The sequence below is a fragment of the Corapipo altera genome, unplaced genomic scaffold, assembly GCF_003945725.1.
Source record: "Corapipo altera isolate COAL_440 unplaced genomic scaffold, ASM394572v1 74, whole genome shotgun sequence".
Classification (NCBI taxonomy): domain Eukaryota; kingdom Metazoa; phylum Chordata; class Aves; order Passeriformes; family Pipridae; genus Corapipo; species Corapipo altera.
This window is the reverse complement of record NW_020884934.1, coordinates 4,033,552-4,055,390: the sequence shown is the minus strand read 5'-3', so window position 1 is coordinate 4,055,390 and position 21,839 is coordinate 4,033,552. Positions and strand designations below refer to the sequence as shown.

General features: G+C 39.2%; 1 protein-coding gene across 2 annotated transcripts in view; it reads right to left on the bottom strand.

Moving 5' to 3' along the window:
- Positions 1–21,839, bottom strand: part of EPHA3 (EPH receptor A3) — a 205,013-nt gene that overhangs the window by 60,335 nt on the left and 122,839 nt on the right. For both annotated transcript variants that reach the window (XM_027660003.1, XM_027660004.1), the window contains exons 4-5: positions 8,827–8,982; positions 8,123–8,458 (exon numbers count right to left, since the gene is read on the bottom strand). In XM_027660003.1, the coding sequence (XP_027515804.1) occupies positions 8,123–8,458; positions 8,827–8,982 (492 nt within the window). The remainder of the gene's footprint in view (positions 1–8,122; positions 8,459–8,826; positions 8,983–21,839) is intronic.

Sequence of the window (21,839 nt, the reverse complement as noted above, 5' to 3'; positions counted from 1 at the left end):
CATTAATCCTGAAAAAGATGAGAGGAAAAAATGGATTACCAAGTCAACTTCCAGTCTGAAACTGCCAAAGAGAAGCACACAGTTATTGCAGCCATCTGTTTACCTACAGCTTTTCAAGCATGGCTTAAATGATTAAACAAGATGATTAAACAGGTTACATGGATTGTTCTGCTTTCTGGGTTTTAGAAATACAAAAGGTAAAAGAAGGAGACTCCTGATAATGAAACTACTGCTCTTCTAGGGAAGCCTGCGGTGAAACTGGATAGATTGGGGGTTTTTGCTATTGTTTATAGTACAGCTGTGCATAAGATGCCTTGGTTTGGATGCAGGAGTGGTTCTTCTCTAAGCTTCCTCTATGAAAAGTGCCAGACAGAGAAAGGAATCAACATTTTACAAGTGCACAACTGAATTGTGAAGGGGCCAAAACTCATTTTTAGGCTCTCAGTTGAGAGGGATAATCACTTTCTAGAGTTACTAGGAAAATGCTGACAACTCTAGTTGGAATTTAGCCCACAAAAAGCCTCCTATGTTCCCCCTGCATTTCTTTCTACAGCAGGTAAGCAGAGATTATTATTTAGATTCTGATTTATTTATTTTTGGCACCTACCTGTATCCTATCTGAATTGTGTGGAGGAGCTGTGTTGAACTGAGGACAGAGTTTCAAGAAGTCTCTTGTTACAACACATCCCCTTGGTTCCTTTCCTGATGCCAGGATATGTGACAGCACAGAACTTATTTAGTACTAAACTGCCTTATTGTAGCTGAACTCAATTGCCACCACTATTTGCAGCTGCACTGTTGAGATCTTGGTTTAAAAAGCCTTAAATTCTCAAGAGCAAAGCAAACATAAGCCTACGTTTAAAGCTGTTACAATGTGCTTTTAGTGATTATAAGAAAACAATCTATTTTATTATCAAGCAGGTATGCAGTAAACATCTGAGGTATTAAAAAAAAAAGAAAATATTTGCGTATCAGCATGGGTTTATTGGGAAAATAGAGAAAACCTAATTATTTTCACTAAACTTTGATGCTAATAATTATTTTGCAGAAACCCTGAATACTGAATCATCAGAAATAATGGAAGGGGTGACACACATGTAAAGTTGGGGTTTTGAGATAGAATATTCAGCTTGACATGGAGTAGCTGTTCTAACCAGGAAAATGTTGCTGCAAAAAGAGGGTCACAGGTTTGTCCCTGTGTTCCCACATAAAGGGTTTTTATTTTGCTCATTCTGCTTGCTCTGCCCTGTGGTCTCTCCAGTCTAACCTGGACAAATGGATTTGTTACCCTCCATGGTGAACCATTTGAATGTGGTACATAGAAATTCAAGATAAAGCTGTAGACAAGCTCTCTTGGGACAGTAGTTAATATTCTAGAACTTGCAGAGTTCTTACAGCTATGAAGCCCAAATACAGCTTTAAACATAAATAATCTGTCTCCACAGTAAAACTGCACTAGTGTAATGTAAACTTGTTTATAAAATAGTTTGTTCAGATCAGTTCAAATCCCAAAATGAGAACACTTCCTTTAGAGTGTTCTAATTAATTTAACATGAAAAAGTAGGAAAAACCTAATAGAGTATCACAAGCAGTAGTTTAACTACTAATTCAAAACTACTCCCCCCTGTAATCTTGTATTTTAATATTCACAGGGTGTTAAGACAGTTAGTGGAAAGTAAGTCTCAGTTTACTCATTGCTGACTCTAAGGGGAAGTACCAAAGCTGTTTGCTATAGTACCACATCATATAATAATTCTGTACAATACACAGATGAATAAGATTGGATCCTGCAGGCTTTCTGATGAAAAAGCTGAGGAAGGAGATGGTAACCCACAAGGACTTTAACTAAATCCAAATCTCTCTCTTTAAAGCCATATAGTCTTACAGAGGTATTCTGTAAAATAAGCTACTCATACTGCAGTTTTCCATATTCATGTATGCATAAACTTTATATTCTGTGAAAAATGGTAAGAGTTTGGAGGTTAAAATTATAATAAAAATAAAATAATAAAGTAAGTTTCAAAAATACAATCCTGATTTTTTGGAAGCAGAGATATTGAGGTTTATTTATTATTTACAGCCCCTCTGCACTCATAGGTTTACGTTCTTTCCAATCTGAGTAAGTATATCGGGAGTTTGGTCCTCCAAATTTCATGGAAAAGTTCTTGCTATATAGATGAAAAAATCAGAGTTAAAAGAGGATAGTAGTTATTAATCAGTCCCTTACCTGGTCTCCCTCCATCTGACTTTATCCTCTTTGCACACAATCATGACAGAGCAACTAGGTGGAAGGGGGGGCTCTGCAGGGCACTCAGTTCAAGCCCCTGCCTTTAGCAGGGTCAGCCAGAGCAGGCTGCTCAGGACTTTGATTGGTCAGGTTTTGAATACCTCCACAGACAGAGATCTCTTTGGGCTAGACATTTAGACTAAAAATAATTTTCTCTACATTTAAACAGAATTTCTTGTTATTTCAGCTGGTGATCATTGCCTCTTGTCCGACCACTAACCACCACCACCACTGAGAGTGTCCCTCTGTCTTCTTTATACCTTCCCATCTGGCCTTTACTTACATGGATAAGATCCATCTGAGCCTCCTCTCCTCCAGGCTGAGCAATTCAGAGTCTCACCTCTCTCAGCCTCTTCTCATAATGGCAGATGTTCCTCTCCCTTAATCATAGTGGCCCTTTACTGGTCTTGTCTCAGTACATCCATGTCTCCTTTATTAGGCTGGAGACATCACATGTGGCTTCACCAGCGCTGAATAAAGGGCAAGGATCACCTCCTTCACCTGCTGGTAGTGCTGTTCCTACTGCCCCCCTGCTCCCAGATGGTCCACCAGGACCTCCAGGTCCTTTCCTGCAAAGATGCTTTCCAGTGTGTTGACCTCCAGCACGTCCATTGAGTTAATCCTCCTCAGGCACAGGATGTACTCAACTGCAGGAGTGTTAAAGATTCACACTGAAAATAAGATGTTGGAGGAAGCTCACCAGAATTACATTGTGGAAAGCCAAGAAAATAAGAAAGATTCTCAGCTTCTTCACAGTACTAAAAACACGATTGTTGAGAAAATGTTTTGTATCAATTTTACACATCATCTTGTTCAACTCTGGGACACAGACTTAGAATGAGAATTCCTTACAAACCAATTATAACACTTTCTTTAGTTAAAACTAGAGCCTTTAAAGGTAACGGCCAGTAAATGCTAGTTGTTTCTGATCTCCTAATCAATTAAATAATTTTTTATCATTAGGTATATGCTTTTATCCAATAAGACTTACATAGATTGTGCTTAAACAGGTACCACTTTAATTTAGTTAAATTCTAGGATATATATAGTTAAATTAGGTATATATATAATTGATATATACGAAGTGCAGCTCCCTTCAGGAACATAGCAAGATGTATTTGTTATTGTTCACTTTTGGGAATTCCCCAAGTTTCAACAAGCTCAGAATGCTTTCAGTATTTGTTTCGTTTTACACAATAAATACAGTGAGAACTGTATTTATTATTTATTAGATGTGCCATTATCATATTGTTTGCATGAATTTATAGTTGCTAGAACTAAGGAATACAAGGCTAAACAAAACTAAGGAAGCAGATTTCAGATCAAACAAACAGAACCACTTGTTGCATGATGAACCTTCCCACTAGATCTGCTGGGAGGAAAGGATTCAGACGCCACTGGGATGGCCAACACTTCCAAAGATCTGCTAATGATACAGAGTTCTGCAAGTTCTAAAAGTTCTTGTCTCCTCTGATTGCAAAGAACACTGAGGAGATGTCTATTTTAAATCCTGTAAAGCCAATTAGGTCCTTGATTAAAATATTAATCTTTTTTGTCCAGCATTCCTGAGTCATACCTTTAACCTGTCTGACAGTATGGGATACCATAAAAACACTCATGGGGAAAAAATACTGTTACTTTCTCAGGCAACATCTGAAAACCATACAAAACTCACCTATGTCTCAAACGTAATGCCTGTTTCACATTGGACAACCTTTATTTTTGTAAACTGATTACCCAGCAGCATGACTCCATTGTCCCTATCAAATCTGAGTCTTTCTTCAGTGTATTTAATATCCTATTTCCATTTAAAACTGCCTTGGGCCCCAGTGTGAGTTCTCTGCTTGCTACAAGCCCAAAGGCAGAACTGCCCTGACCTGAACTGGTAGACTTTTCCCTCTAGGTTACTTATAATGCTCCAAGGAAAATACAACATTCTGGTGTTTACAGATAAATAGATTTAAAAAAAAAACCCACATAAACTTTACTCAGACACTCCAGTGAACCCAGAATATCTGTGCTGAGACACCTGATCCATATTGGCAAGAAGCCTGGCAGGGTGGCATGTCTGTCAGCCTCTCTGCATGGCACATCCAAATTAGCACGCCACCTCCAAGGGTTCTGAATTCCATATCCTCTCCTGTAGCAGCCAGTGACCCTTTCTAAATGGGGTTGATTGGTGTTATTAGGAGATAACATCTGCTTGGTGCAACATATTGATGTGAGAGCAGCAGCTTTGATATAACTCAGAGGAAGCTGTATCAGGCAGCAGCTGAAGGCCCGTGTTGTGTGCAATCAAAGAGGATGATCAAACTAAATTAAATAGAAGCATTTGCCCTTTCTCTTTTACATCCAAACCAAAGATAGAGAGACTCACAGAAATTAGTAATATTGCAGTGTCCTACCTGTCTAGCCTTATTTGCAAAACACCTGCGTTTTGGTTTTGCATTTCTTTTTTTCCAGAGATATCTGCTCATTAACATTTGCTGGAAGGGAAAGAAAACAAAGTACAATAAAAACACACCAAAAATCAGAACAGAGAGTTGGAAGAAAAAAAACCCAAAACAATCCATTTTCTGAACAATTCTGAATTTCCCTCAATTCAGGGGACTGGATCTTGATTTTTTAATAGTTATGTGCTGTAAAACGTATAATCCTCTTTGCTTTCACAGCACCAGCAGAATCACAGTTTGGATGTTTCCAACCTTATAACTGACAACTTTACTTCTAGATCAGGTTGGAAAACCCTTTAGGAAAATCTTACTGATATTGTTACAGATTCTACAACTGAGAGTCACTGTAAAGGTGAATTTTTCAGCAACATTTAAGGTGACACTGTTTGTCTGGGTATATGTAAATCACAAATATGTGTGCATGTCTGTATATGACCCCTTTAGGTACAAAAATGGAGCTGCTGTGCAAACTGACTGACTCTGAAAGTATCAGCTGAATTGTTAACACACTCTGGCACATCTCCCAGTTGCTGCATTACAGAAAACCAGCTTTATGCACGTTCTGATGTACCAGGTTGATGACGGATTCATAGGCAGAAATACCCACGTGTGTGGTGAGACACATGGAAAGAAATGTTTGTACAATTTTCAGCAGGCCTTTAGAGCTCAGAGACCCAGCAAACTTAACACCAGCCAATGTCTGTCTAGTTCATTTGAAGTAAAGATGTACAATGCTTGATTTTTACCATCAAGAGAACTGCCCCCCCTGAATCACGTTTTTCTGGTTAGAAAACATAAAACACTCTGCAGCTGGAACCTGCAGTTGGGTGGGTAAGAAATATTCTGCAGAGCAGCTTTCACTGAGCTGGGACAGGACTTGAAAAAAGCACATGGATACTAAAAATCCAGGATTAAATCTGCAACTTCACCACACCCATTGCAGGGGTACAGGATTCTCGTATCAAGGCTGGCAGAACTGAAATACCCTGGATTCTGGAGAGAATGAAGAGATCTGTGTTGTAAGGACCTTCTACACTTCAATCCTCTTCCCCAAAACTTGCAGCCTACTGACTGGCATAGAATCATCGAATCATTTAGGTTGGAAAAGACCTCTAAGATCATTGAATCCAACCATTAAACCAGTAAAATTCCTTCTGCAGAACTGCTAGGGGCTCTGTCCCCAGGATCTATTCTGCTGTACTGATCCTGTCACCCCACGTGATACCTCACCCATGAAATAACCTCCCAAAGAAATACACCTCTCCTACTTCCTTAAGTCCAGCAGAGTTTAGTCTTTTAACCAAAGATTTATCCAACTGGTAAATACACCTGACCTTGAAGGAATGTACCTAAAGTCAGAGCAAATAATAGCCCTAGAGTCATGACTGGCTTTTGGAATCTTTTGGTCTCCTCCAGATCCAGCTCAAAAGAGCTTATTCTTTTTTGAGACTCCTCCCAGTTAAACCCTTCCTTACAATGTAATTTAAAATGATCATACTTTTTCTCCACTACTGCCCCGATCGGCCAGGTGTTTTAAGAATGTCATTAGCTAAAAATATGCTTCTGGTGTTATTTTGTGATCTTAACAGTAAGGGAATGCAAGACAAATTGCATTTTTGTAATTATGCTTTAAAAGATTACTTATGTACATAACTGAGGTCTAATTTTAGCAACTTGCAGAACTTCTAAGGGAATGCTAGTACAGTAAAAAACAATTGGCACGATCAAGAGACAGCAACCCATATCACCTAAATGTCCTTAAATAAAAAAATGGACTATGCATAAAGGCAGGAAACAGACTAGAAAACTGCTTAAGCAGTCTCTGGATTGTATTAAACAGAGCTGCCAGTGCCAGAAATGCATTGACTTCGCCACATCCCAGGTACTGTGGGTTCCAAAACAAAATCAAAACCCACCCTGCATCACAGTGCAAAGGCAGCCAGGCCCAGGGGGAAAACACTGCAAAGCAGGAGGCCAATGCAGAGAAATAGCTTTCACTGATCCCAGACATTCCATTCTGTGGAGTGTTCCCAGGTGATTTCTAACTGCTGTGGTGATGAACAGGCTGAAAGGCAACATCTCTGACGTAAGAAACAGAAGAAAAGAGAGCAACTAAACAAGACTCCTCAAGTTGCTGATCCAAATACTCAGAAAATGTTAACTATAACAGTAGCAAATTGAATGGACATAAAATGCAGGTTTCAGAGCTGAAGTCAATGCCTGAATGAGAAATAGCTCATGAGAAGATGTCTCAGCTGGGTGGATTCACCTCTGTCTGCTACAGCCCTTCAGTTAGACAGCCCTTCAGAGCATTTGGAGAAGTAGTGACTGGTGTCTGGAAAACAATCTGTTCTCACATTTTTATGCCTCCCACTAAAGCTGATCTGTGATCTGAGAAAAAGAGAAACATCCTCTGTAGTCTAAAACACTGCAATGACATAGACCACCAGGAGCATGCCGACTTAGAACAATGTTACCTTGTTTGTGATTTAAGAAACACAGAAGTGTAGGTATTTTAGGGATGTGGCATCAGTAAAGAAATGAGAGAAGACTTACTGCAACCATGAATGTTTTCAGTACAAAGCTTTCTGACAGTGAACTCATGGAGCACAGTAACAGAAATTTCAGGATCTAGTCTTTCTCTTCACTGGCAAACATTGCTCCTAAAAAAATTACACCTAACCAAACGCCAGAGAAGGGTCTGGATTCTTCTCATCTTTAAGATAAATGGAACCCTAAATGAGAAGTAAGTGGTAGAATAGTGCATCAAAGACAAAAACTCTGATCCAATAGTCAGGGCACACTGCTGTGCTCATGCAGGGAGTTTAATAAGTCTCCACAGAAGGAGAGTAGTCCTTGTACATACTATCAACTACGACACCAGGATTTAATTCTGTATTCAGCTCCACACCCCCATCATGTTGGCAATAATTCAGAGTTGGTGAGACAACTTGTAAAGGGGGGAAAAAAGCGTTATGTTTTAACCACTGTAATTTAATGTTAGCTTTTTATGTGTCTAACATCAAAGCCTTTTTTCACTTCTATTTAATCAAAATTAATCACTAAGATTACTAAAGGAATTTATGTTGGAGATTATTGAAATGAGTGTTTTATTAAAATCTGGTTTTATTAATAAAACACATTCTGGTTAAGGAATCGTGTGAGTCTGCTATTAGAGACTATTAACTGGGAGTTAGTCATAACAGTCATGCTGCCAGGTTCTTTGACAGAAACACATACTGGGTTTGTTCCTGCTTTTACTTTTATAAGAATATTCAAGACAATTAGCTACCCTTGCACACTAACAGTCAGGTTAAATTCTGCAAAGTAAACAAAGGTACCTAGTTTTGAATAGAAAAAGGGTGATCAGAAAGAGACTCACCAGCCTGATTAGTGGTGATGCTGACAGCAGCAAATTGTCTGGAAAGTGTACTCAAGTCAGACACCCCGTTGACTGCATCAATCTCAAAGGTGTAATTGGTGTGTGCCAAAAGGTCCACCACTGTCACCGTGGTGTTGGTGAGCCCGGTCTGACGGGGTAAGAATCTCACATTGTCGCTGCAGGGCTCACACATCTTGGTGTTCCCTCCACATTTTTTGCAAATGATGTTGAAGGTGACATCTTTTCGACCTCCAGTGTCCAGGGGCCAGCTCCAGTCCAGGATAACAGATGTCTCATTGATGTTGGAGATCACGTTTCTTGGAGCAGATGGTGGTCCTGTAAAAGGAAATCAGAGGAAGGAGTTTTTCTCTCTGAGAATGCTGTAAAATGAGAGTAACAAGGGCACAAAAAAAAGTAAAAAGCATAAATAACCAAATTCTTCCAGTTAGAGACTCCTAAAATATTTCACTAGACTACAGACCTAGACTATTAAGGATTGTGTTTTCTTATAACCTCAGGGTGCAGCTGAGGATTGAGGGCTGCAGGTAGCAATTTAAAAACCCTAGCTCTCCACCTTCATGTGAGAAGACGCGAGGAAGTGGATGGCTGACTGCAATGGGACATGGGAGGAAGCAAGCAAGCTGTTGTTGAGGTACAGATGGAGGAGCAGGAATGACAGCCCGGAGCACAATGATGCTACTCACTGGTGCAAGCCATGGATGGAGGGTCTTTCTCAGAGCGAAAGTAATTCTTTTCACACCTGCAGTTCAGAGATGCATCTTCATAGGTAGAGCTGTGGGGAGGGCATTTGGCACACTTCACATTGCCAGCAGAGGCTTTGTAGAACCCGGGTCGACAAGCTGCAAAATAAAAGGAGTGTAGTTTCTAAATTCCATGGACATCCTGACTTTAACGTGTGACCACTGCCCTGGAGCATATCCATATGTAGATCACAGTTTGCAGACATTTATGGTCTAAAATTACAGATTTTTGTCATAACGAGAGCCTATGGAAATAAAACCTCTTGGTAAAATGTAGTTCTTCATGCATTGGCTTGGATATGGCATTTAATTTTGCCTGGAAAACAAACCAGTGCATTGCACCACTAAGAAGAAACATTTTCTATTATTCATTTTGAGAACTTCACTTATTTTTCTTCTCTTCTGGCTAATTTACCAAAACCTTGGCTCTATCCTGTATAAGAAGCTAACTTTATTCTCTCTCTACTGTCAAGGGTTACTTAAAAGGGCACACTAATTGTAAACTATGTCTCTTCAGTTCATCAGGACTAAGAAGGCAAAATCAAGAAAATAACCTGAACAGTGAAAGATCTATGCCATTTCTGAAGGATCATGCATCAGGCTTAATGAGCTGCTTCTCATACTATCAAGAATTTGCATAAGGAGGATACTTTTTCCATTAACCCAGTCCTCTAGGGATGGTGCTTGACCCACAGAAGCTGCTTCTGAAAAACTCTGGGGAGTGGTGTTTTATTTACATTGGCACACTCCCTCTGTTTTGACTCCTGTTGTATTTTAAACTGTCTCAGGGTCATGTTCGCATCAGAAGTAAGTTATAGAAAGGAACAGTTTAGGAAATAGCTTTTTATGGAAAACCTATGTAGTGAAATAAAAGTGTTGACTTTCCACCAAGATGATGTCACCATTTGAAAACAAAAAACATTTTTAAAAAGAGATGAAAATCAGTTAGGAATCAGCAGACTCTGCTGTTCAGCTGCTGCCTTCCCCTGAGACAAGCATCCATCTCCAAACGGGATTTCTGAAGCAAAAAAATTCTGCCTGACACTGGTCACCCACAGGTCTTGCGCTCATACCTACAAAAACCACACACTAAAAAAAAGACCACATCTTAGAGCACATTTACCTTTTGTTACACTTTGGTTCCTCAGCAAACACTGCTTAACACACAAGTATGTCAGGAAAACCCCAGTATATTTTCATTACAAATATAATGTGAAAAAGAAGAGCAATACAAAGAAAAACATGACTTTTTTCTGTGTCTGGGCCCTAGACAGTTAAACTTAGGTACCTGTCACTGAATTAAATGCTAATTTGAAGCCAAAAGAATGGGTTTACCAGTCTCATGTAACACACTTTGCAATTTTGCTTATGGAGATGAACTGATTCATAAACACGGCATAAAATCTGATATACAAGATTACGTCGTGTTTTGTGTTCCTTCACGCACTGCCAAAATAGCAAAGTCTTTGGATGAGTAAAAAGTCTGAATAAAAATATCAACATCTTTGTAAATGATGGAAGAGACAGGAAAGCTGCAGCATTATACTGGATGTTCAGCTTTCACATTATTGTCCGTTACCAAAACCCAATTGAATAAATGGGTAAGGCAGATTTGTTGGCTGGTTCCAAGTGCCAAACACCTGAGTGAAATGCACAGACAAGTAGTGAGGAACTACTCTGTCCTGCTCTGAAACATCTTAATAAAGGAAACCCTCCTCCCCCTGCACTGAACACAGCATGAGAAGCATGAAGTGTGTCACAAGGAAGCATTAATCTCAGCCACTCTTCAGAACTTCACAGCCCTGCCTGCAGCTGCTCCCTCTGACTTCCATGCTGGCAAAGCAGCTGGGAAAGACACCTCTTGCTCCAACTTCTCTCCTGCAAGCCCTGAGGAAACAATCCTGAGTTCAAGTCTCTGAGGCACGGGCCCAACATGCAATCTGTGAAAGCAGAATTGCCAAAAATGACCTTGTGGGGAAGTTCCCAGGGCCCAACACCAACCTGCCCAACCTGGCACAGCCTGTCCACCTTCAGCTGGAATTTCTGGTGTTTCACTCTCCTCGAAGGCTGCAAAGGTGTTTGAGGAAATTAAAGAAATTAAGCCAAATTAAGGAAACCTAAGCCCTTCTTACACCCCTCTGCTAGGAGGAAATGCAGCAGGAAACAACTGGTTTTTTTTTGTTTTCCTGTTATTTTTGCAGCCTTTTATGACTCAAATCCTATTTCCTCCCAAATGTTGCCCCATGATGTACCTTGAGCAAGCCTGTTTGGTGTTCCTCTGGCTGACAGATGAACCTGCAATGATTTTACTCTGTTCCCAGCCCGAAGACAATGAGCCAGATAGAAAAGAATGGATTCCAATCCTGTTCTTTCCAACACTCACAACTAAGCAAACTCGTTAAGGAATAAACACCACAGTACATCTGCCCAGCTAATTACACAGCACTTTCTCCAAAACTCATCGAAACTTACTGCCAGGCATCAAACTCCAATGGTTTTGCCTCTACGCAGCTTGAAGGGACGCTTTTAAAATTATGGGCAGGCACACACAAGGTAAAGATGTATTTAAGGATATATACAATAGAATTTTTTTACTAATTGTATATGCTATTTTAATATAACAATTGGAAGAAAACTAATAACATAAAACTGAACATTTGTCATGTGGTTGGTCTTCCTACATAAGTGTTCAGTTAGTTGACAGAGCTACAGTAAGACTGTGTATTTGGGACACTTTCAAAGCACCTGCCACCAGCATTTTAACACAGCAACGAACTGAACATAAGTAAACAAGCTTACATAAAAAGTGGACAGATTCTCTGGAGAACGGAAAGGCATGAATCAAATTGTTGCATTAATCAATGTCTCTTTCATCCCTCTGTGAAAACCCACAGACTTCATTGAAGAAAAAGTGCTGGTGGTGTGGGGCCAGGGAAAAAGCAAGAAGAAAGAGGTGCATGCAGGAAACACCCTGATAACATGACACCAGGCCTTTTCTTTTCCAGAGGGACAGGGATTTCATAGTTTTGCACTTCTGCTATTGCAGTATTAAGAGATCAGTCAGGGTGAGGGCACGAGCAGGTCAGATTCCTGCTGTCCCAGTATGCCCCAGTAAGGGCATACCAATCTCACGTCTTCCCCTCTGGCTGTCTTGCACTTTCTGTCTTTGTCTATCAGACCAATTTAAGATTATTCACAACTGCAACCCAAAGGAGAAAAAAAATAATACAATCATACTTGAAACCAAAGCACTGAAAGGGAGGTGCCAGTGAAAAATGTTGTCGATGTACTTACTATAATTATTCTTTTCCTAGTAATTTTTAAAATTCTGATACATAAGACAGAAAAAATAAAGCTGTTACTTCAAAATGCATTCATTTCTCTGTCAGACAAATTGGATTACACGTACTAATGGAAGAAAGTTTGGCTTTTTGAGGTGAGTATCATGGCTTTGGTTTCAGTCAGGTTGAAAATAGCATAGGAACTAGCATAGGAACTCTTCACAGAGTGTAATTTCTGCACAGAAACCAGCTGTGAACAGCAGTTACTTTTTCTCAACAATTTCCTCTAAAAGCTAAGAAATTTTTCTTTCCCTCACAAGGGGGAACGATGTAAGAGGAAGTAGATGTAATGGTTCAGGAAGAAAAAAAAAACAGTCTGATTTCAATTTCTTTTATTTCAGTGCGAGGCCATGATGACTTTGTCAAAGTGTGGTAAGAATTTCAGAACTGTATGAGAATGAATTTCCTTAAGCTATAACTGATGAGTCTATCTCAGTGGCAGAGAGAGGGGGAAGTTAGTGAAAGAAAAACAAATGCATGGTAGATACTGATTAAAAAAATGTGACTATCTTTTCAACGGCAAAGTGAATTTAGCCTCTGATTGACAAACCTGTGTCAGATGAAAATATGGTCCTAATTAAGGGTTAAATTATTCATTTAAGTTGAAATGAATTTTAAATTAAAATATAAAACTGGTGGTAAAGAGGAGCATTTTAGTATGCAGACCCTGCAGCCCCCTATACACAGAGTAATATCACCAATTCCCAGCTGTAAATACCAACTAACAACTTGAGCCTGCGCTGCCTGAGCCAATGACTTCCCAGACCCAGAACTCCAGGTCTGACAGGGCCTATCTCCCTGCACAAGGTCAAAGCAACTCTTCATTTGCAAACTGACTCACACTCCCCACTCCCCTGCTCTGAACAGAGACAGGATGCTTTGAGGCAAGGCTGCAGCATCACAACCCGATGGAAATGGATATCCACATCCATGACACGGGGTGTTTCCAGCATCCACCAAATGATTGTTTCCTCCCTTTGTTCCTCTGCTCTTCACTAAAAGAGCCCAGGCCGAAATGTCACTGTGGTATTAATCCAGAGGATTTAGGAAATAAGGGAATTCAGTCATAAACCTGTACAGCTCACAGATAACCTTTCCTCATAGTGGGTGTTAACTAGACACACGAGGGTAACCCTGGGACAAACCTCCTGTCCCCTGCAGAGAGAACAGGGAAACGTCATCCCCCACGTGTGTGGTCACTGGTAGAAGGGCTTTGCAAACTATTCCCACAATCACCTGTGGGAATGACATGCCAAGGAGGAGCAGCAGAGGTCCTTAGGCTGGACCTGAAGCCCCAGGATGAACTTTGGCTCATCCCAATGCCCACATCCAATCTTGCATCTTTGCACTGTTCTCTAGCCCCTTTTAAAAGTGTTTCCATAGCTCTTTTTCCCTCCCTTATTCACTAAGGCACCCTGCTCAGGAGTAAACCATACTTTATAATGTAGGTTTCCTGAGAAATCCCTCAGAACACTGAAATCATCTTCAAGAGCTCTCACTGTTTATTAATGTATGAAAAGCCACATAATCTATAGGGTTATATGTATGTATATAGGTATGTATGTATCATCCTCTCTCACTCTCTCTCCTGGGCCTCTAGGTACCTTCTTGTATATGAACCTAGTCCAAATAGGGTTCTAAAAATTACAGTGTATATTTGGTTCATATTTCCACTGAACTTCAGGCTCTTGTCGTCAGATCTGAATAAATAGTAAGACAACATCTAAGTAAGTAGGCCTCAAAACTAAGTACTACTCCTTTCAGTAGAAATAGGAATATCCCCAGAAAGAGGCAAGGATACTGACTTTCTCTCATTGCCAGTAGGACTCTATTCTCCTTGTTGAAAAAATAAAAATTTACAATTAAAACCCCCTTACAATTATTCTTTGTATTCTTACATTCTATAGTCTTCAGCACATTAGATATAATACGTGAAATAATTACAAAATAGCTGGTGCTGGGAGCAGCTGCAGAAGCAACCCAGCCATTTTTTTGCTAAGCATTATAAACAAATCAATAAAATCTGATGTTGTCTTTTCTGTGCACAAGACATACCTTTTACTCTGAAAATGCAGACATAAAACTAAAAGTTGCATTTTAAATACTAAAGTGAATTCCTACCACTCCTTTCATTATTAGAAAAATTATGGGAAAATGCAACTGTTTTCTTTGCAAGGGAAACTACTGCAGAGGGAAACATGCATCATATGTACTTTTGCACCTTAAGACTGGAAAATGCAGTGATCACAGCCAAAGCTGCTACCAGATTTGAAGAACTACTGCAGCTGTCCACTGTTAGAAGAAATCAGCAATTAACAAAAAAAAACTGATGCAATTTCTTTCCTATCACCAATCCTCCTCCAACAGCAAGAGGCCAATAACCTGAGAGCTCAGGAAACTACCTCTCTCCCCTCTGCCCAACCCCTCCAGCCTCTGTGCCAGCAGGATGGACTGTGCTGTGTGCGGGGGCAAGGAGTCAGTGCATTGTGACACTGAAATGGCTCTAGAAAAATACACTTCAGAAAGAGCCCTTTTCATTTTTTACACCTGAAAGCTGCTGCTAGCACAAAAGAAATCCAGCAGTATTTAATCTTACTCATGAGTAAATTTCTGCTTTTTCCTCCCCACTTCATATTTTATAGTGATCTGTGACCTTAACATATTTTAATCAGATGCTTTTTAAATTGGCTTTACTCCCAGGTCAAGTCATTCAGCAGAAACAATTCCTGTTCTTTGTTTAATAACTGTTACTGGCAGACATATTAATTATATGTACATAAGAGATAGTGTTATCCTGAGGGAATAACACTGCACCTTTTCAACCACAGTTTATAATAGCTCCATGTTATGCCTTGCAGTCTTCTCTACCTCTTTTTCTGCAGTGCATTACAGCCATGACTGCTACCAGCAATACTGTTTAAAGTGCAATGTCAAAGACAGCAGGTCTAAAACACGACAAAGATGTTCTGGTTTGTGGGCACCCTGTTTCAAACTATGTGAGGCATTTGAGCTTCTCTGCAGGCAGTTCTGGGGAAAAGAAATCTTTCCTTAGCAGGGAGACACTAAGTATTACAGGTTCAGAGTTAAAGCAAAATACACACAGCTCTAACTTAATTCCATCCATACTTAGTGAATCACTTAAACAAGTATTTGAACTGGCAATTTAATAAAATCATGTTTATAAGCACTAGTTTTCACTGTCCCTAAACAAGATGTTTTCCTGAATCAAAGATGGACACACTGAGATATATTAAGCTACTTTTGTCAAGCAAAGAAATACCATGTTCTGGTTTTTTGTTTGTTTGTTTGTTTGTTTTGTTGTTGGGTTTTTGTTTGTTTGTTTGTTTGTTTTAAACTTAATTTAGTCCATACAGAGATGAAAAATAGCTTCCTAATTCAAGAAGCATTGCAAAACCCCTCCTAAAGAAATAGCAGAAAAAAATTCCCACCAATATCAACTTGAAAAGGGAAAAAGAGGTTGTACAAATACACACACAAGGAATTTTAAATGATCACTCAGCAAGGATAAAAAGCAAAGAAATAATTTTTCCCCAACACAAAAATTACACTACAGACTCCTCAAAGGCAAACTAGACATAGAATCCCAGTAAATCCTCACTGTTTCCCCCTCACACCTACAACCTAGATATTATTTCAAAAACCTGGAAACATAAGGTTTGATACACCTGCTAATTTAGTTTTTAACAAAGGCTAATTATGTTAATCCCCAATTGTACTGTCCCTGCTGTAGAATATCCAGTGTTTGGTTTTTTTTTTCAAGTTATTGGTCACAATTAATTTCTCTGATATTCCACTCTAGTCTAGGTAGTCAGTGGCAAGTGAAAAAATTGACATTACCTTCAGATTTGGTAGCTTTTTAGCCATATTAATGTATCCTTGTTTTTTATTATGAGTTACGTAGGCCAGCTGCTCCTGATGTGTCTTTTCTAAGCCATTCCTTACCTTACAAAGACCTATCACGAACTTATCTTCTCTGTGATGAACAAACAAACAAACTTTTCCATCAGCTTTTATAGGAGTATCTTCTCAGTCTTTGATTATAACCATCTCTGGTTCTGCAGTGACATTTACCAGGTAGAAAATCTCTTATTTTTTTCATAACGTGTCTGATGAAACCGATTGATTTATACATATGGACTATATTTTACCTCTTACTCTCTACCATATTTGGGCCTCTGTTTTGTTTTTTATTTTTGGTAATCCATTGACCAAGATGTCAATGCACATATCCCAAGCCAAAACAGTTAATTGAGATGTACAAAAGGTATATATTTTATCTCAGGGAGGGAGGAAAGGTGTTCTTTTGCAACTTTCTACCCTTGTCAGCACGTACAGGAGTCTGTTGCTTGTCCCCATTTTGCAGGTGAAAAAAATCAATGCAGAACAGGCTCCAAATCCAGTGTTCTTTCTTCCATTGACCCCTCCTAATCCATGTGCTGCCTGGTGGGTTGTGTGATGTTACAAAGAGCTCAGCCCAGTTCCCCGATGACACAGGTCCACTACTGCAATTAGCATGAATTAGTACTTTTGTTAGTAGTCTCAGCAGAGCTGTCAAATTAATTGGAAAAGAAATTTAACAAATGCCTTTCCCCTTAGAGATATTCTCTCAGGTCAGGGTTGAGGCATATTGCTTGAGCAGACTGGGGGAAGCTTGTGTTCCTTCCACCCTTGCTGAACCTGTTCGGTTGAAAAAAGAGAGGGCTGTGGCTTCTTGGGCTGTTCATCCAGTACCTGTCACTGACATAAAAAAGACAATCAATTTTTATGCTGGTTTTGGCTGGGATAGAATTAGTTTTCTTCATAGTAGCTGGTATGGGGCTGTATTTTGGGTTTGTGCTAGAAATAGTGCTGATAATTTTTATTTTATTGCTGAACACTGCTTGCATAGCATCAAGGCCTTTTCTGTCTCTCACCCCAACCCACCAGTGAGTGGTTTTGTTTTCTTTGTGCATGGCTTTTGTTTTCCCTACTAAACTGCCTTTATCTCACTCGTGATTGGATGGGGAGGGGCTTAGTTTTCAGCCTGGTTTAAACCATGACAATTTTATAACACTGAAATGTATCAGCTGCTGATAAAGTAAGAATAAAAAGGCTCAATTAATGCCCGGTGACTAGAATATCTATACATTCATTTTTCACGAACTCTCACTTTATCATAATTCATAGTTCTTTCAGTTTAACTCTAATTTGCAGAAGCATCTAAAAGATAGCTCCCTGTTTCCCTAACTTTAATATATTTTAAAACAATATGCATATAAAAAAATTATAAATATAATTTTTAATTCAGCCTCTGGAGGCTGAAGACACAGTTAGATGCATATAAGCCTCAAAGTTTAGGAAGCAAGCACTGGAGATGCTACACTGTCCTCCCTTACAAGAAAACAACCACCACCACCACCACCAAAAAACTGAAAAAACCCACAAAAATAAAACACAAACCAAACACCAAAAAAGTTGGCATTTTTAAGCACTGAGATTAATAGGGGATGAAAAGCTAAATTTGTGTGGCTATGCCTCATTCAACAAAGGGCTACTGAATCACTTACTGATAGTTTCCCTGCCAACCATTTGACATATTGCCTCTTGAATTCACTGTGAGGTGGTGCTGGGAGAGGGAAGCTCTTAAGAAGAGAAATGGTGCTGCAGTGGCAGGCATTTAAACCTGTAGGAAAAAATCCCTTTGGTTTAAACCACTGTCACAACTTGCTGACATAAGTCTAAGATGTAATTTAGTGTTTCAGAACAAAACTATACTTTGTAACAGCGTACAAGAAACAGCCATGGCTTTGCTAATGATGCTCTCAATGCCACTTAATGGGTGCATCTATATAAGTATTTTAGCCACCCTTTTAAAGCAAAATCTCAGTTCTCTCCTCTTGCCATGATCTGATTCACAATGTAAAGTGTCTCCAGACCATGCAAATATATATATTCCTCTATAGGAGGATGTACTTCCTGCTACAGGGAGACTATAGGACGTGATAGAGATATTCTGGAGTAAAACCAGCTGAAATTGTTGTGATATTGGAACAGAGTCCTTCATACCAGCTGCTTAATGCCAGTGATCTGCTCCTACTTAGCCACACTACTTGCTAATGTAGACTTAAGCCATAGGTACCAGCCTTCAAATATCTCAGTGCTGTCAGCATTGCTAAATTTGTTGGACGTTTCCACAAGAACAAAGTTTGAAAAAGACCTGGTAATGGGTAAAGAGGATGATTTTATTATTTTAAAGCCATTAAACATATAAATACAAATAAACAGACATTATAGTCTGTATTTTTACCATGTTTAATGGGATGTGGAACAGGCACAAAGAGGTTTCAGTGATTCCTAAAGAAAGGCTTTAAGCAGAAGACCAAAACATTGCAGTTTCATCACTGTCAGAACAAGCTCTTCTCTTCTCATGCCTTTTTCACTGACTATATTTTCATCCTTCCAGCAGAAAGCCTGAAAATTAAACAGTTATGGCCTCTGGCGACATCTGTGCACTGACAATCTTCTCACAGCTGAAAGGAAAAGCCCAAGGCTCTTGCAAAACTATCTAACCACTCAAGTGCAGTATTTATACATTGTATGCTTTAGCAAAATTTTACCTTGGTTTTTTTCCTTTTTTTTAAAAAAAATTCTTAATTACTTACCATGCATTTTCTATGCATGTATTAAAAAAATCTGGTTTTGCAGGTTAAGCAATTATCCACTGAACAAAAATCCAATTAAATGTAAATTAAAAAAAAATCCCACAGTTCAGCATTTTTATTCACTAGCCTTATACCTGTGTGAATCCAAGGGGGTAGAATCTCAGCTATTTAGAAAACAAAGAATCTGATGTATTGCATTTTACAGGGTATTTGCTACAGAATTAAATCTTTTCTTGCAGAGGGGAAGCTTTACAAAGAGCAACAAAAGCGAGAACTCAATATTCTCCAACAGCATTCACTTTGCAATGAAGAAAATTCATCAGAAGGGAGAGGAAACTAAGTTTCCAGTATTGTGTTCTCTAAAAAAATGATACTGTGTGCTAGTATAAAATGCCACATGTTCAATTAACACTTTTCAATTCCACTGAAGCTCAATGTTAGCAGCAAGTTCATACTACTGGATTTTATGTGGAAAATAATCAAAGAACAGCATCACAATGTATATCATGACTCTGTATTATGTTTTACATGAAAGCTTTTGCTGTATACATATCGTACCATTTTCTGAATGAGGGAACAATGTTGGAAACATAATGAATTTAACTATAACATTGTTTTCAATATTCATTTTTTTCCCTTCTTGCTTTAACATTCAAAAGCAGACACCAAGGAGGATGAAAGGACATACAAAACCCTCAAAAGCTGAAAACATTTAGGCAAATCCACCATGAGATACAAAATTCTTCATGTATCAGTACCAGTTGATGCAGAATAGAAGCTATGGTTGGTTTTTTCCCTTCTAGAAATATTCTCAGCTACTCCCACTGGAATCCTTTGGAGCTGACTAAGAGGTTTGAGCCATGGACTCTGCAGCTGAGCTGAAATAATTTTTCAGCTTTATCCTGGAAAAAAGGAAGTCAAATTACACCTGGTTACTTTGCTTAGTAAAACTCTGATCACAGATCTCTTTCTAAAAGACCTATTTTAGTTTTTCTGACCAAAATCAGGTCACAAAACCCGATGGAACATTTGAAACTGAAGTAAATTATATGGTAGGATATTGAACCAAAATTGAATATAACTGGGTCAGGGTAGTCCATTGCTGTCTAGATTATGTGATATACCACCACATATATATATAAAACACAGGAAATTGTTGCACAGTAACAGAACAGTAGTTTAATCAGCCATCTGAAGAATAGCCAATATATTCAAGCACAGCCGTATTTTGATCTGTAATGAAAGTCCTACATTTTATTGTTTAATAAAATCTTTCAAATCTTCTATTATGTGCAAAAATTAAAACAAGTTACAGACAAAGAGTAGAGAAAATCTCAAGACAATGAAAAAGGTTTCTAGGCTCTCAGTAGTCCTACCTATAGCAATAGGTAGTAAAGATGGACAACACCAATATTTATTTAACATGGAGTATACAGTGGATTTATGACAACAACAAAGATTATGTTGTTCAACAAATACAGAGAAGCTAATTTCTCCAATGAAAACAATCACGTCAGGAAAGCCTGTTCTTGAAAATTAAGTTTTAACTGAAATAATTTTCTGCTTGACTTTGACCACTGGTTTCCAGCACATACAACATCGAGAGCTTTTTGTCACTAACTACACTTGAAAAAATGGCCAATTGAACATCCAGCAGTCAACATCACTGGGCATCAGACATGACACTCTCCTTTCAGACCCTATTTCTTAAATCAGAACCACACTAAGATAAAATGAAGGTAATACTGTTGCTTGCTCTGCAGAAAAGATCCCAAGCTACACAAGGTACTATTTTTTTAACAACAAACAAGATGTAAAACCCAGAGACAAATGAGACCCTAAGAACCCCTGCTGACACAGAGAGGAGAATGGGAAAAAGGTCTGTTCGTGATTAGATGGTTCCACATCTCACAGTCACTGCTAACCACGTGCATTTCTGAGAACCCAGAACTGAGAGACCAAACTCCACACTGGATGTAAAGGCTTTGCAGATTGATTATAGATCCTATATAAGCTTCCCAACCCTATGCTAGGATGTTATGTGTACCACAGGTGGACCTGAACTCCCAAGGAAACTTGCTGCTTTGGTGTTGCTTGTCCAGAGCCTGCAACAAGGATTCAGGATGGGATAACACTGAACTAGAGGCTACTTAAACTGTGTCTTTTTGCAAAGCCATGCTTCAGCAGATCACAAACTCTCATTTCACCACCAAAACCACAGAGTAAGTGTGCATTTCAGTTGTAAGCATCCTATATACAGTTTTTCTCCTATTTAATGCTCTGTGCTTCACACAGAGGAATCCAGTTGGTTGAAGTATAATAGAAACCTCATAACAACAGATACAAAACCATTCATAAGCCTGCTCAGAGCCCAGTATAAACCTCAGTGTCCATATAAGTCAGTAAAGCTTTTATACATTGTTTTTAACTTGCTCTTCTCCTTACTGCCTGTCCTACGTGTTGGGTTAGAAGTACACAAGTGATTACCACAGACAAGTGTAACTATTTTGAAGATATTGACAAAATGCATTAGTGAAACATCCTATTATAGCCTAACTAATCTGAAATGATCTTCCATGGACATGAATGTCACCAAGACTGTGGTCTGCTGTACTGACATCATCTATGACAGCTTCCCAGAGTTACAAACCTGGCACTGCAGACCCAAAACCACGCCACAGCAGCTGATTAAGCACTCACATCCCCACTTGGTGCCAGGAAAATGGCAAACACAGCCCTTCATTTTAGCTTGTTCCCACCTCATGAATTAACTGTGCAGTGAACCTCTTCTGGACTGCCTTAAGCACTGATGAAATACCGTTGTCTGAGCAAGGGTCAGAAATGTGAGGGTAGGTATAAGGACAGGGAGCTTCCTCCAGCAGCATCACAAATTTCTCTGTGCCACTTGGGACAGGGGCCAGGAGCTGCTGTGTCCAGCTATGAACTGGGACAC